This window comes from Ambystoma mexicanum, chromosome 3q, assembly GCF_040938575.1.
Source record: "Ambystoma mexicanum isolate Mex_15411 chromosome 3q, UKY_AmexF1_1, whole genome shotgun sequence".
NCBI classification, from domain to species: domain Eukaryota; kingdom Metazoa; phylum Chordata; class Amphibia; order Caudata; family Ambystomatidae; genus Ambystoma; species Ambystoma mexicanum.
In genome coordinates, this window is record NC_090926.1 from 672,341,022 (window position 1) to 672,356,691 (window position 15,670).

At 43.2% G+C, this 15,670-nt stretch overlaps 1 protein-coding gene across 2 annotated transcripts in view; it reads right to left on the reverse strand.

Annotated features, from left to right (window-relative positions):
• The window catches only part of LOC138582867 (cytochrome P450 2B19-like), a 296,134-nt gene that overhangs the window by 182,814 nt on the left and 97,650 nt on the right, over positions 1–15,670 (reverse strand). For both annotated transcript variants that reach the window (XM_069654557.1, XM_069654559.1), the window contains exon 3: positions 3,046–3,195. In XM_069654557.1, coding sequence (XP_069510658.1) covers positions 3,046–3,195 — 150 coding nt within the window. The remainder of the gene's footprint in view (positions 1–3,045; positions 3,196–15,670) is intronic.

A 15,670-nucleotide genomic window follows, 5' to 3' on the forward strand; every position in this document is an offset into this window, starting at 1 on the left:
TAGTGAGCCCTACAGAGCAGCAGTGCATGAGACACATACTCCCTAAAAACTAGCAAATTCTAACGGCAAAGAAACGGGGAGTAAAAATACTCCTACAAAAAACGGTAAACTCCTTACACTAAGGACCTGACCAGTGCTTCCACCTACACATTTTCATAGACATGTTCTCGGGCCAAGGTCCACCCCCTCCACCCCATCCTCCCCAAGTGCAGGGGATGACTCCCTGGCAACCCCTGCACTTGGGGACTGTTTTATGTATCCCTGCAGTCCCCCACCAGCACTTGACACCTGATGTCTGCATTTACCCTTGCACTTGCCACCAGCTGGCCATACTTCCTATGTTTTATTTATTCTACTATCCCATGTACTGTACTGTCCCCACCCCCCTCCCACCTGCACTTTTCCCCTTCCCCTGCACTTGCGTGATCTGAATGACACTTGGCCTAGTAGGATTGTTGTCCGTCTTCCCTCTGTTACCCCTCCCTTGCCACGTCGCACCTTGAAACACTTGTTTATAGGCGCATTATAAATGCCAAATCATATCTTATCATGTTAGGAATAGTGGTAGCATCAGAGCAGTGCTACAGAAAGTGGCTCCAACAGTAGATATGACATTGAATTTAAGTGTAAAAATACAGAATTTAAATTTGCATGAATTACAACATTCACATAAATTGTTGGTTTCGTCATGTTTTTTGGCTCTGTATGTAGAACAGTTTAGAATGTTTGTTTGCCTTGAAAAACAGTAGATATTATGTATGTTTGTTTCATTCATATTAGTCCTTTTATATTCTCACTTGTGAATTGCTATGCTATTTTGCACCACATATACAGCACAGTGAGGTTTCATTTTTTTAATGCATTTTGTAGGCAAATGCCCCAATAAATATCTTAGTTTTGTATTGTATTCAAGCAGCTTTGAGTGAGGCTCCCGAGGAGGATTACAAAAAATGACACTGGTTTTAAAGTGCAAGCATAGGTTCACCCACTTGAGAGCTCCCCAGATTTCAAATGGAAATTACTTTATGTAAACAAATATTTTAATCCGAATTCGAAAAACTAGGGTGCAAAAAGAACCACATCAACTCTTTTTGTGGAGCTGGCTAAACAGGTGTTGAGGGTCTGGAAGACACGGAAGAAGCCGATGGTGGAGGACTGGATTTTAGATGTTAGAATTGTATCCAGACTTGAGAAAACGATGTATTGTAAACAAAACAAGGAACCCTTTATGAGGAAATGTGGGGGAGCTTTATTGACCTTTATGGATGGTGCTAGATTAGGTTCTGGAGTGGAGTGCATTGGTCTATTACATTAATATATGGGGAGGGGTTTTGTGTTGTCTAAGTGGTTGTTTCGTGTGGTCTTACTTGTTTGTTGTCATTTGTTTGATACATCTGGCTTTGTTTTAGGTTAGTCCTAAATTTCATATGTTGGAATACAGAGTTATGGTTTGGAATTGTGTTTTATTTTGTTTTCCACTGTTATGTATTTTTCAATTCAATGACCTAGGATGTTAATTCTGTTGTTTATTGTAACTTTTTGAAAATGAGAAATAAAGAGTTTAAAAAAATAATAATAAATCTTGGTTTCTGCTTCCCACTTAACAGCATTGGCGTGATCCACCAATGCTTACAGATAGGAATTTTAGGTGAAAGAAGGTTACCCCCATTTTGAAAAGCTGTAAATAAAATAGTTTTTAGCGAGTAAAAACATATTTCTAATTCCCGACGGGCATATTTTAAGCAAGTACACATATTCTATATTTTTTTGAAAGTTATTTAAAAAACCTTTAGCCAAACATTCGTTGAAGCTAACAATACACAAAAACATTAGTCCCAGGCAGCACTATAGCCGAGATCCTTTTTGTGGACTGTCCCACTTAGGAACAAGTCATCCGAGCAGCCCAAGTGGCAAAGAGCCCTGCACAAGCTGACCCATTACTCCCTCATCTGCTTTGTTGGGAGAATTGCCCTGAATGTATGAAGTACAATAAGCATCTAGGCTGCTCGTGTGGAGTCATGCATCCACCATGCAGTATGCGCCTTATAGCAACCTAGAAGAGGAATGGTGCACAAAGCACATGGAGGGGGACAGACACCGATAGAATATGTGCCACCAAAAAGGAGGAGGGTAGAGAAAAGCAGGATGTTTGACGTTGGAATGAATTTGGCAAAAACATTTTTTTTTTTTTTTAAATAGCACAAAGTTATAAAATGTGTGGAAATATGGAAAGATGTATGTACCAGGAAGCCATCAGAGGTCTTCTCAAGTGATAAAGGGGCAATGTTATGTGGTAGAGGGGACATTTTACTTGTGCAACAGGTTGTCTCTCCCCAGGTGGTGACAGAGTAGGGTCTTCCATTCCTCCCAGCTCCAAAACGAAGCATTTGTCAATTCTGACCATGCAGTGGTTCAGGGCTCTCAAAATGGAATAGTGTTGTTAAGGCAGCCTGGGGCATGGTTCTATTGGTTATAATTTAAGTGTGAAGAGTGTAGCTGTTTAAAACCTTATTTGAGAAATCATGCCAGAAGGAGCACGATTGCACTGCACACGTATATGTTTTGGCCAGTTTCCTTTGCAAGTCCCTGATCGATTTTGGGCTTGTGCATCTGCAGAGAAGTGTAGATTCACATATAACACGGGAGTGTTTGAAAAAGCTATGTGCCTTCAACCTTTTTCTGGAAGGATCGGTTTTATGGGCAAAGAAGGTCCTATATACCAGTCCTGAAATCCATATGTGGTACACATGCTATCACAGACTTTATTTACAGTGCATGGAAACAGCACTTGTAATGTACGAAGGGGGAAGGCATGATGTATTAATGTGTCCTGTGTGAGTGAGGTAGGGAAGATGAGTACTTTGAGGTTTTCTCTTTTGTGTGTTTGTTGCACATGTTTAAATCTGATTAATATCATGTTGACTTATTTCAGTTAAACCAATAGAACATGTTACTTTATTGGATATATGATTAATTTAAGAAGATGGTTGATTAGTTGGAAGAAATGGTCTAACAAACTGACAGATGTATGCAATTGGTAGGAACCTTTTTTGCTTTTGAAGAACTCCACGAGAAACCTGGCCTCCTCAGTCACCCGTTCTTCGATGCTGCGCTTCCCCATTCCGAAGGTCCGCAACGTGGTGAGCGAAAACTTGCGCTGCTGCTGCCAGTGCTCCCCATTGGAAAAGACTAAACCTGGAAAGAGTCCAAAAGGGAAAAAATTAGGCTGGACGCATATTGGGAAGACAAAAAAAAAAGAGAAGACAAAAGGTTGGTCACAATAAGAGGATAAACTAGACAAAAGACAAAGGCTTAGGGAAAGGAAATCTTAAGTAAAAACAGAGAGGGAACAACAAGCAATGATGAGGCAAGTGGGGTGATCATCACATTCATAAACGGCAGATTCTTCAGTATATTAAACCCGGATCCTGAAAGATTTTTGAATAAAAATCTAGACATCAGGGTTAAAACACAATACATTTTTCCCAAATCATATTGCATTTGTAATCATTGAAAAATGCTCAGAAATATTTTCAAAGTATCCCTAAAATCATGGAAAAATTGCCTCTTCCAGATATCAATAACAACGTAAAGTTGAATTTGTAACTCAATATGGCAAGGAAAGGTCACCAAGATGTGATCACGCAAGGGACATTCTGGAGAGGAGGATCCATTTGATGTCATGCTTAGCTAGAAATCTACTATAGGGGTTTGATGGGCGGGTTAGGTTTAGAGTTGGAGCACTGAAGAAGCGTGTTGAATATCTTGTTGAAGCGTGATCCAGATCACTCTTGTCTGGGTAAGGAATGATTTTCCAGAGTTGTATGAAATTCAGAGGAACAAGACAAAGGCCCGAACTGGATTTTAAGTAGTGGTGGGTTGTCTATACAAGACGTTTTGAAGCGAGAATGGCCATTACCTGGAACTAGTAAAAGGATGTGATGCTTGGGGCAAAGTCGCTGGTGCAGTGGAGACTTCAGCAGAGCCTTACAGCAAAGATTTGGAAAGGCTGTAATTTGCCGGCTTAGATCCTGGGGAAACTGTGTTGCAGTAGTTTATTGCTATAATCCATGAAATGGAGGAGATGGGATAGGAGGTTTTCATGTGATTCACACTTCGAGGTTTTGGTTTTAAAAATATTGTTGATTTCAGTGTGTAATTATGTAGATGTTGCTCATAGAGGCTACTCTTGTAAAGGACTTTGAATACTGTACTAAGGTTTTTGGGCCATAAGCAGGAGCAGCTCTGGGGACAGTCTGCCTATCACATAGGTTCTGCCGTTAGTTAAGATACTCAGCCAGATTTAGTATATCGATTTACAGATCTTTTGAAAAATTAGAGGGAATGATGGGCAGTCCACCAACACTACATTCAGACAAACACAAGAGGCACAGCCTGCCCGGTGGACGCAGGACGATAATTGGGGTTTTGATGGCATTAGTCTAGGAATTGAATTTAAACCAGTGACAAGGCTGCTCAGAAGTCTTATATGTGGTGGTATGTTTTTCCTAAAAAACACATCTACATACAGAGTAATAGAGTGCTATAAATTGTGCCAAAGGTTTACAGAATTGGGGGATGGAGAGGTGGACTCCATAGGTGACTTTCCAACTTATTTTGGTCACAAGTCTAAACATTTTTTTACATTTTTGGAACTGCCAAGACTCCCAGAAACAGAAAGCTTTCCAGGAAGTTAACACAGTGCTTATGTTGAGACTGCCATGAATATGATGCAGGCCATTCAGTGGATTGTCAGGCAGGCATATGCAGCAGGTGTAGCTCCCTGAAAGTGAGAGATGTGCTAGTAATTTCTGATGACAGTAATCAATCTAGCGGCAGTATGTTGGACCGTCTGGATTGGTATGAAGGCTGAAGAAGGGACACTGGACATGAGCATGTTCCGTCATCCAGATGCAACGGCACTAGTGACTGGAAAGTAGTCCCGGAAGTCTGCAGGTCATGGCAAAACATTTTTATGCATAGTAGTAATTGTTGACACCAGGCCTTTGGTTGGTTTTTGGTAATGTGCTGTTAGAATGAGAGATAGCAGCTGATGGAAGTTTCAGCACAAACCCTTCAAGGTGCATGCTACTTGGCGATAAAAATTGGTTGTTTTGTTGGATTACTGATGAGCACCAATATGTTTTGGTGGTGGGGTTGAGATGTGTGTATGTGCTCATCATCCATGATAGAGATGAGTGCACCGTTTTAGCCACGAGAGAACTTCAATGCACCGACCTATAAAAATAGCAGTGTTTTGTCACAGTATGTGTGTACCATTATGTCTGGCTCCATAAGGAGCGACAGGGCTGTCACAACGTTTGGTGAGGCCCGCTTATAATTTTTTGCACTGGGCCAGCGTTGCCGCCGCAAACAGGAGATGCAAGAAATCTCCCATTGAGTTTGTGTGGAGCAACCCAAATATGGTTCATTATTATGACAGCAAATCAACTACAGCAAAGTTATGTTACTGTACTGAAGACAAGTTCCCTCCAGAATAACAGTTTTGCCATATGCATAAATATATGTAGGATGGCATGGCGGCGGGTGGTGTGTGACGCCAGCTTTAGGGAGGAGCGCCATGCCCCTTTGTGTGCATTAAAACACACATCATACACAGTGACAGGTAGATGATGTTCAGTGGCAGCTAAGTAATTTTTGAACTGGAGAAGCTTAAATGTGTGCACCAAATATGTGGGACTGACAGAGCACAGTGAGGGAGCCCAAACAAGGGGTGCTTGAGAAGGTTTCCTGCCTCCAAAATTGTTTTGAAGCAAATTAAAATGGTTTATAAATTAGGGTGAAAAGCCATAGTTTGCAATTGGTTTTGTATGGTAGCCCACGGACAAACCCAGTAGATGTAAGTCACGAAACATGCACAGGAGCATTTTCCATCCATTGCATTTAATGCTGCCTTTGCCCACATCATGTGCCAGTATGAAAACATGTTTATGCTGGCTGTTCCCATACATGTCAATGCAGGCTGCATCAATATATTTTATTTATTTATTTGGCATGTGTAAAGCGCGCCGAACCGAAAGGCATCTGGGCCAGCATTACCATATAAGGACTCACAGCCAGTAAAAAGAAACAAAAAAACATGCCACGGAAGGTATATACAGACCAGCTGTGCACCACGAGTGTTATTGCTGGCTAGACTGGCCAATATTCAATGTAGGCCAGTCTAGCCACCTGATAACACTTATGTTTTCTTTACCTAGGCCTGGCTGAAGAGGAGTTGGGGCCCATTTCAACATGACGGTTGGGGGCCCCCATTGCTTAGAGCGGAAAACAGTCTCAGGCCACCGTTGGGTGCATACATTATAATGGAGGCAAAGAAAAACAGCCAGGAGTTAAAAGCCACCAATTATCACAAGACGGCCAGCCAGCAGGGAGCTGAAACACTAAATGCCCACTGAAAATCTTAAAATCCCTTTGTCAGTAGTTGGCTGATGTGGGGGAACCAAGGTTAAAAGGCAATGTGGAGATAATTCTGTGTACCTCAGGGAAGTGACCGCTGAAAGGGCTCCAGCAAACGCAGCTGTAAAACGAGCATTTGAAAGCGCTAATTTTAAGCCCAGAATGAAAGGAATATAGAAAGGAAGATATTGCCATGTTAGAAGACTGCTGACTGGCAACATGGGGGAATTTGTTGGAGTCCCCCGGAGCCACTTTCAACTGAAAGAGCTGAAAGGCCTGGCAAGACAGCCAGCTAGCAGGGAGCTGAAACACTAAATGCCCACTGAAAATCTTTAAATCCTACTTTGTCAGCAAGTGGGTGATGAGGAGGAACTGGTGTCAAAAGGCAACAAGGTGATAACACTTCTATGTACCCCAGGGAAGTGAAGGCTGGAAGGGGTCCATCAATTGCATCTTGATGCATCTAGATATGCTATTTGTTTCATTTCCACTATAGGAATGCCTAAAAGTGAGACTTCTAGGCTCCGAGTGGTGGTTTTCAGCTGGCATCGGACCATCTGTGCATGTGGCGGATCCACATAATTGTACATTTTATGAGAAAAGTGAATCTAATGATCTTACAGTCGATAAACTGAAAGAGATGTTAAATGCGAGCAAAATCTAATAGATACCAACCCAATGTATTTGAAAAACAGAAGGCCGCATTAGCGTTATCATAGCTCTCAACTCGCATGCCTTTTCAGGGTGTCACCCTCCTTACAGTCATCTGCCTCACTAGCCAAGCCCTCTATATGCCCATTCACTTCATTGCGCTCTCACCCCGTCCAAGAAAAAGAAATCTGGTGTTTTCACCCACCTTGGTAAGGTTGAGTGCTATGTAACTATCAGCTGGAAGTTTGGGACAACGAATATGCCCATCTATCTTTGTGTTGCATTCTGGGACTTATATTTTACACGCTGATGGTGCTGACCACACACACGGGTTGCCATTGATTCACCCAGGGCTCAAGTTGAGGGTACATGCGGGTGGACGGAGTCCGCCGACTTTCATAAGAGAGTGGACTCGCCCCTCCCAACCCCCCCATCTAAAATGATAAACATTGAATGTCCTCTTTGAAAGTCCTCCCCAGGTTTGCAGGCCGGACACTTCACTACTGCACTGTATAACCTGACAAAAAATAACAAACAACTAAAGGTGAAATGTCCCATTTCAGTCCTGCAAACTCCAGGGAAAACATTTGTGTTGGTTTTGGAGTTTAAAACGTGCACACCTTTTAACATTTTCAAAAACACTATTAGATGAAAATATCCTCTTTTTTTTGTTGCGTGTGTTGTTTTGGTGAAAGGCAAATCCATTCATCCTGTGCAATTTGAGTGGTTATGCAAAGCCAATTTAATGAAATGTGCATATTTCAGCTTCATACGTTAATTTACGGCGACACATCCCATTGCGTTTGTTAATGAGCGCTCCCCCCCTCTTTAATTTTTAGGACTTGACCCCTGGATTCACCAAATTCGGACACCTTACCTGCTGCTGCAGCCTATAGGCCGCTGCAGGCGCTGCTGTGATCACCCAAGGACCCCTGCACCAGGCCACAACGAAATCCAACACAAGTGCTGCGCAAGCGCTGGAGTCCAGGCACTGAAGCAATTTCACTTAACTACTTCATCTCTGACTCCAACGCCTGCGTCGTCTGCAAAATGCGAGGTTTGCAAACCACGTGGAATGATGCTGGGACGGGGCACCGGCAAACTGTTACATTGTACAGTGCCTCCGGCGTCACCTGCCCAGTGCCCACTATATCCCCCTGTGCGTCATGGCCCTCCCTGCCCCACCCCCATCATGCTGTGTGCTCGTGTAACTTTTTTTTTTTTTAATTCTTTTTTTTTTCAAACCTAATGACACCTCGCAGCTCCCAAGATGAAATGTCATCCAGGCGGCCGCGAGGTCCCACTGAGCGCGAGGCCTGCGGCAGTTTGCCCCCCCCCCAGAATCCCCCTCGTGACAGCCCCGAGTAGCGATACTAGAGGCTGAAGTACATGTTACAAATAACTGGTGACAGGATGGATCCTCTGCACTTACCCGACCAATTCAGTGCTCCAAATTTCCCCATCCAAACAAGCTTTTGTCCGACAGGTATCACCAATGGCTCAAAGAAGACTACAATGTTCTGAGATGGTTCAAGGGTTTGTAGAGGGATCAATGGGCTCCAACGTCATCCCTCTTCTCTCCACTTGAAAAGCACCTCCATTATCCAAGCGTTCCTAACCCCAAGTTAGTAAACTCTAGTTAGGTATCGCTACTGTCCTGTTTAAGAGCTAAATTGTACTAGAAGGGAAGATGCATGCCTTTCTATCTTACCTCATCAGGGACTTCCTAACTGTCCCTACTCTATACAGTGGTTAGTATTCTAAAAGGGCCTGAGATTGCGCCTCACTAACACACTGCCTCGACTCGGATTTTGTTCTTTCTTGCCGAGTTACCCCTTTCTCCTCTCCTCCTTTTACTCCACCCATCTCTACTCCATCGTTTAACTTTGTGCCGAGGTCTCTCGCTCCTTCTAAGCCTCGCATTCACAGTATGATCTTCCTACTTCCTCCATGCTGCAACTCCCTGCCCCACGCTACTGCAACTCTCCCCCACACTGCAACTCCCTCTTCCAGACTGCAACTCCCAATTCACCCCAACTTCTAATCAGAAACCCTTCTTTCGCTCACACATAGACTTCCCATACACTCAACTCTTTCTCTCCAAGCCACGCTTTCCTAGTTGATGTGTGCCCTTATTTTTGAGACTGTTAATAAAACCAAATGTTTATATGGTTGCATTTTTCCACTGACTGGAATTGGGCATTTACACGAGGGCACTGCACAAGGGGGTGCTGTTGAAGCTATGCAGTCTTAGCATTGTGACATTGTTGTGGGATTTGCTTTTCGTTCATAGGTTTGCTGCTCAGTGGATAGAGTGCTTGCTGTTCTATGAGCTCTTGTGAGTACAATGGAGCAAGTGGTTTGGTTGGTTCATGCTTGGTGTTTTAATTTGCATGGAGATCTGAGAGAACAATCAAAGTGATTAAAAGGGGCAAGGCAGGAGTAGATTTCATGTTTGGGCATATGGTAGCCATCAGGGAGTAGAGACTTTGGGGCGTATTTGTGGGAAGTCCCTGAAGGAACAGGGGGTGGGTTAGTGGCATAATCCAACCAGACCGTGGGGTAAGTCATTCACTGTACAGGGTTTGGCATTCAGTGAGGACATGACCAGATGAAACGGGTGGAGAATGTGATGTACTGTTTGATGTCCATCGTGCCAATGAAGCCCAGAGGGGCTTTCTAGTGTATTTGCCATCAGTAGTTTCAGGAAAGAGGAGTTGTTGATCAATGCAGATGATGTTAAGTTATTGATATCCTCCAGGAAACCTGAGGCCATACCTGGGGGACTCTAGAGAAGATGAAAAGCTGTGGTTTGCACAGGGGTGAAGAGAAAGTGGTAGGTGAGCCATTCCAAAGAGAGGAGAGTGGTGGCTTTCTGCAAGGTTTAGGGCCAGGTTGTATTGTGAATTACTGCAAGGACACTGCCAGCTTTACCGACTCTATATGTTGGAAGCTGTATCCTGATGGAGCAAGGATATGAAATATACAATCATGTGGGCTGAACCAAGACTTAATAAAAATGCTGTCTTAAGTCCAGGTTGATGTTAAGGTCTGCAATGTCAGTAGCATGTATGATGGCACATGAAAGCTAAGAGTGCTTTACTGAAATATAAGTTGGCAATCTTTTTGGCCAAGACGGATTTTCTGGGTAAAAAATTGCAAACTGCCAGTAATCAACCAAGGGTACTGTTTTCTATCATATTTAGGTTTTGTAATCCAAACTGCAAAAATGCGGTGCCTGACTTCTTGGCACACGCAAATCTTGTCAATTCTTTTTTTATAGATAAGATTGAGCGGATAAGGGCAGATATTGAGAAGGCAGCTCCCATAAATCCATCTGTATATGCGAGTAATCAACCAGTAACTGAGCTAAGTGATTTACAAAATCAGATGTCACCATCTATTTTTGACTTTCATCTAGTTACTGATGAAGACATCTTTCAACTTATTAGGACTCTTAAACTCTCTCTCCCCTGCCAGTTTATGCAGCTAACAAGATTGGCACATGACCTTAGCCTATTTATCACCACCTTTGTTAATAAATCTTTGTCAAGTGGGATTGTTCTAGAGAGTTTAAAGCTCTCTATTGTATTGCCTTTGCTGAAAAAGCCATCACTGTATGTGGAGATTCTACAAAATTATCGTGCCATTGTAGGACTACCATGGCCAGCCAAAATTCTCAAAAAAGGTTGTTACCAACCAGCTCCAGGATTTTTTTGAACGGGAATTACTATTGGACAAGTTCCAATCTGGATTCCGACCAAAATATGGAACTGAGACTGCCCTCCTGGTAGTACAGGATGAATTGTTAAAGGCCGCAGACCAAAGGGAACTTACACTTTTGGTAATGTTGGACTTGTCTGCGGCCTTTGACACAGTAAATCAGGATATTCTCCTAGAAAGACTGCACGAGGTAGGAAGAGTCTCTGATTCGGCACTAAACTGGTTTAGGTCTTTCTTGACCAACTGTCAACAGTGTGAGACTGGGGGATTGCCTTTCAAACCTCATTAAATTGAACTGTGGGGTCCCACAGGGATCCTCCCTTTCTCCACTGTTGTTCGATTTATACATGTGGCCTCTTTTTGAAATATTGCAACGCTACGGGTTGGATTTCCACTCATATGCGGACAACACCCAGATTTTGGTATGAATTGCTAACTTTGACGAAGCTCTTAGTAGTTTAGGGCAATGTTTCAAAGAAGGAAGAGACTGGATGTCAAAGACTTATTTGCAGCTTAATGCTGCCAAAACCAAACTCGTGTTGTTCGGACCCAACCACTTGCTGAATGCAGCCAAGAAACAGCACACTCTGACACTTTTGGGCAAAAGTCTAAAATTTGTATCTTGCTGTGTCAAGTGCTCCCCTACATACCTAAAGAGGATCATGCATCCGTGGTGGGGTCACTAACCAGTGCCCACCTAGAGTACTGTAATAGTCAATTGTCTGGTGTTCCTTTCAAATAGCTTCAGCGGCTTCAGAAAGCACAAAATGCAGCTGTTAGATTAATAATCAAGTTAAGAAAAACTGCTCATGTGTCTTCATTTCGCTGTGAATTACACTGGCTTTCAATTGAGGACCGTGTTAAGTTTAAGATAGCCTGCATTGTTTTCAAATGTGTAAATGGCATTGCCCCTTTGTACGAGAGAGCTAATTCAGTCACATCATCCAAGGAGACATCTACGCTCCAACGACAGCCACCTTCTGGTCATTCCTCACTCAGGCTGAAAGTCTCGAGGTGTCTTTGGTCCCAGGCTGTGGAACTCCCTGCCATTGGAGCTAAGGACAATGAGTTCACTTCTTCAATTTCGCCGAGCACGGAAAACTTTCCTATTTAGGTAGACGGCCCTGTGTATTCTGGGGGCCCGGTCTGGATCCATCTTTAACTTCTACCACTTCTTCTGATTTCATCTGTGCCGTTATACGGTTAATTTCGTTTGGTGCGCATTACAAATACTCAAATACAAAAAAATACAAAATGGTGGTCAAAAGAATCAATAGGAGGTTATGGTAACAGTGGGTATGGTGGGCCTGACCGCGGCAAGGCAGTTCAAGGATAGTATCAAGCACTGGGATGAGGGAGGTTGGGATGAAAAGACAAACAGTGGGGTGTTAGCTATGGCCTTCAGACCAACATGGATGGAGATTCCCAGCCCAACAAGACCCAAACTGGTGTCACCTTTACCAACTTCTCCCTCAGTTGAGGACCGTCTTGTGTGTCCAGCATTTGAGGGCAAAGTCTTAGTCACATGATGTATGGCAGACCAGTCGTAGTGCAGGTGACCAGCATGGACATTCTATGACAGAAATAATCCAAAGTAAAATCAGGAAAATGGAATGGCTGTGCAGGCAGCATGAGCGGAGACCTTTTGAAGAAACAATGACAGCAAGAGGAGGGAAAGAGATTGCACACAATGTGAGAAAAAGGGCCAGAGTTATGGAAAGGGTGGGTGTTAAGGAGATTTTTGCACAATCGTCTGGCAAGGGCTGTGTAACCACATAACCCAAAGCTGAAACGGTGATTCCCACCAAAAGGAAAGCCCAGCCTCTCTAAAGTGGTAGCTGAAGCGGATCAGTCATGGCAACTCAACGGACGGAAGAGGGCTGGTAGGGAAGTATATGTATTCCACAGAGTTCACCAAAGAAAACACCCACACTGATATACTGAAAAATATACAAATTACTATCAAATTACACATATAATCTCAGACTTATAATAATTATTATATGATACACATAGCAAAAACACTGCATTTATAAAACAGTAATCGCCAGTCCTAACCCACCCCTACACCATCATCTAAGTTCATCATCTGGTTAGAGACACTGTACATACATGCTGTGGTGGGGAAGAAAAGGGGACCCTGGACAGAGTAGATTTGTACATTTCACATGATCCTATCCTATGTTACAACACTAAACACAGTCACAGTAATCCTAAACCTCTAGGACATTTGATCCTACATCTCAGTATTCAGAGGGAGTAAAAGGGGGCGGGAGGACTCTAAAACACAAAGCCAGAGGATTCGAAAGGTTAGAACACAGATTCTAGAACCAGCTAATTTCACTTCTAGAAAAAGTAGTAATACTTTTCAGTCATACTTTTCTTTTAAAAGGGCGTGCTACATAATCAGTAGTGCTAGGCAAGACTAAAGATACATGTAAAAATGAAGTACTAGCTCAAATAATAATTTTTGGTTTTGAAAGCCGTAGACCAAAAGGTCCAATGGCAGGTAAGTAGCTGTAGGTTCTAGGGTTTCCCATAAGAATTAACTTACAAAGTCAATAAGCACAGGGGAAGAGGATGGTAAGTAACAATTGGTGAAGAGAAGACAGCAGCCAACCCTATGGGACATTAGAGTAGCACCTCTCAAAGAGCTCCAATGCCAGGTTTGAGACTCAGTTTGTATTGGTCTTAATCCTTCTTGGCTGCATCTCTTCCTAACAGGACCTGCAGATCTCTTCAACCGCAGGCCGCAGGGCAACGCATAGGGTGAGCATCTCGAATTACCCACCAACCCAGGGTCCAGAGGCAAGCTCACAGTAGTGGCTCCCAAAATGACGGTTTAGGAAATCTGCAATTACCCATTGAGTAAAGCTATTTTTTAGAGGTGCATTTTACAGGATTTGGACCCCAGACCAATGAGGACCAGACAGCCACAAAGAATAAACCTCAGTCTTCCCAAGAGAGGGACCCACCAGCCAGAAGTTAAAACAATGCACAGATACCTCGGCGAATGAGCTCTGCCAATCAGATTTCAATGGTTTAGAGGACAAAGAAGGGCAGCTATTGGGCAGAACAGATCCAACGAAGAAGACAGTGAAGGTGACCCAGGGTAGCCCAAACAAACAAGGTGGGACATTGGTGTTCCAATACCATTCTGGGTGACGGCAGCTACCTATTCCACGTGGACGACCAAGGCGGTATAAAAAAAGGAAATTTGCAGTAAAAGAGGCACCAAATCCTTGCAGCAGGTAAGTAAACTTGCAGACTTTTCAGGATTATTCTGACAGTACTGAGCCATGGTCTGGGTCTCCCTTAGAAAAATCAATGCACTAAGGATGGCCAAAAGCTATCCCTCCAATCACACATTAGGACACCCAACAACATTTTTAGGGCCAACCAATCAGAATAGCTCCCGAATTTGCGAAAGTACTCAAGTTTGCCCACATAGGTTGTGCAATCGCCTGTCTGAAGCCAAAAAATGGTCCAACACTGTCCAATCCAAAATAGAGGGTGCAAGGCAGACCTCAAAGAGAGCGCGTGGATGCACAAAGTAAATGTTAGCCCCTCTGTTTGGTTTACCCCAAAAAGATCACCCAAAAACAAAATCGTCAAGAGTAGGACCCAAAAACATACACCAATGACTACCAATACGGAACACTGGGCTACTAATACAATAAACAGTAAATCAGCTTAAAACCCTGGTGAAGCCAAAACTCAATTACAGCTGGCACCAGCCTACATCAGAAAATCAATGTAGAGTTATGTAATCCCTGCAGAGTCAAAATGGGGTGCTTAACAACGACCCTGCGCTAGGTGGCTTATGGACTACAAGACCATATACTTCGGTATAAGGCCCTCTGATGACAAAAAGAGGTTGGATATCCTAAATCCAAAGGAGACCAAAGCAAAATGCTTAGCGGTCCCCTAAAAGGGACAGCAGACGGAACTCTGCACTAAAGGTTGGGTACAATGTGAGAGCTCCCATGAGGTTCAGTTGCCCTCTAATTTGTAGAAGGAAGAAAAAAATTGGATAGACAACGGACTGGCTTCTGCTACTTGAGTCATCCTTGAAAGCTATATATTGCAAACATTGTGAAGAGGTCCAGAAGGACCTAGAAAGCCTTTTCCCCTTTTTATGCAATATGGGTTGGTTCTTCCCCGATATGGTCAGTCTCTAGGTAGGCACACATAAATGGGGATCACTTTTCTCAAGTATTTTGGAAAAGCTAGTATATTGGAAAAGTTGCAGCAATTAGCAAAATCTGTTATGAAATCTTTTTTCATAGAGATGAGACTATAGGTGTATAAGTGCATATGGGGGTCGGAGGGAATCCTTTAAAAGTGGTTAAGAGATTGTAATGGATAACAAGTATGGTTCAGAGGGAGGATGCTAGAACTGTGGTCAGATTATCAAAACAGAAGAGTATGGCTGGAAGGTTTTGAATGAATCATAACTTCAAGCTTTGCTCGGGGCAACAGTACAGAATATCATTTTATTTTGGTCTGCCAAGCCATTACAGAAGGGGAAGACCACATGCAAATCATGCTTGTTCCCACCCTAAAAGGGGCAGTCCTTCCCAAACTAATAGGTGAAGTCACTTCTGTACAAGACCACAAGCAACCCCAGACATCTTTAAGCCTCCTTGTGCATAGCCAGAAAGTTGTAGACTCTAGACATGGCAAACTTGAGACCCACATCTTGGCATACCCTTCCCACGCTGAACCCACATCTCAGCATTTCTTTCCCACGCAGACGTGGGGGGTTATTTTAGCAAAATAGAAGGGCGATGCTTGATGATTTGATTAAATCATACCTTCAGCATGAGTGGACGGGTAGGCCCATATGTGGATTTGAGCCTACTCTCAATAAAGG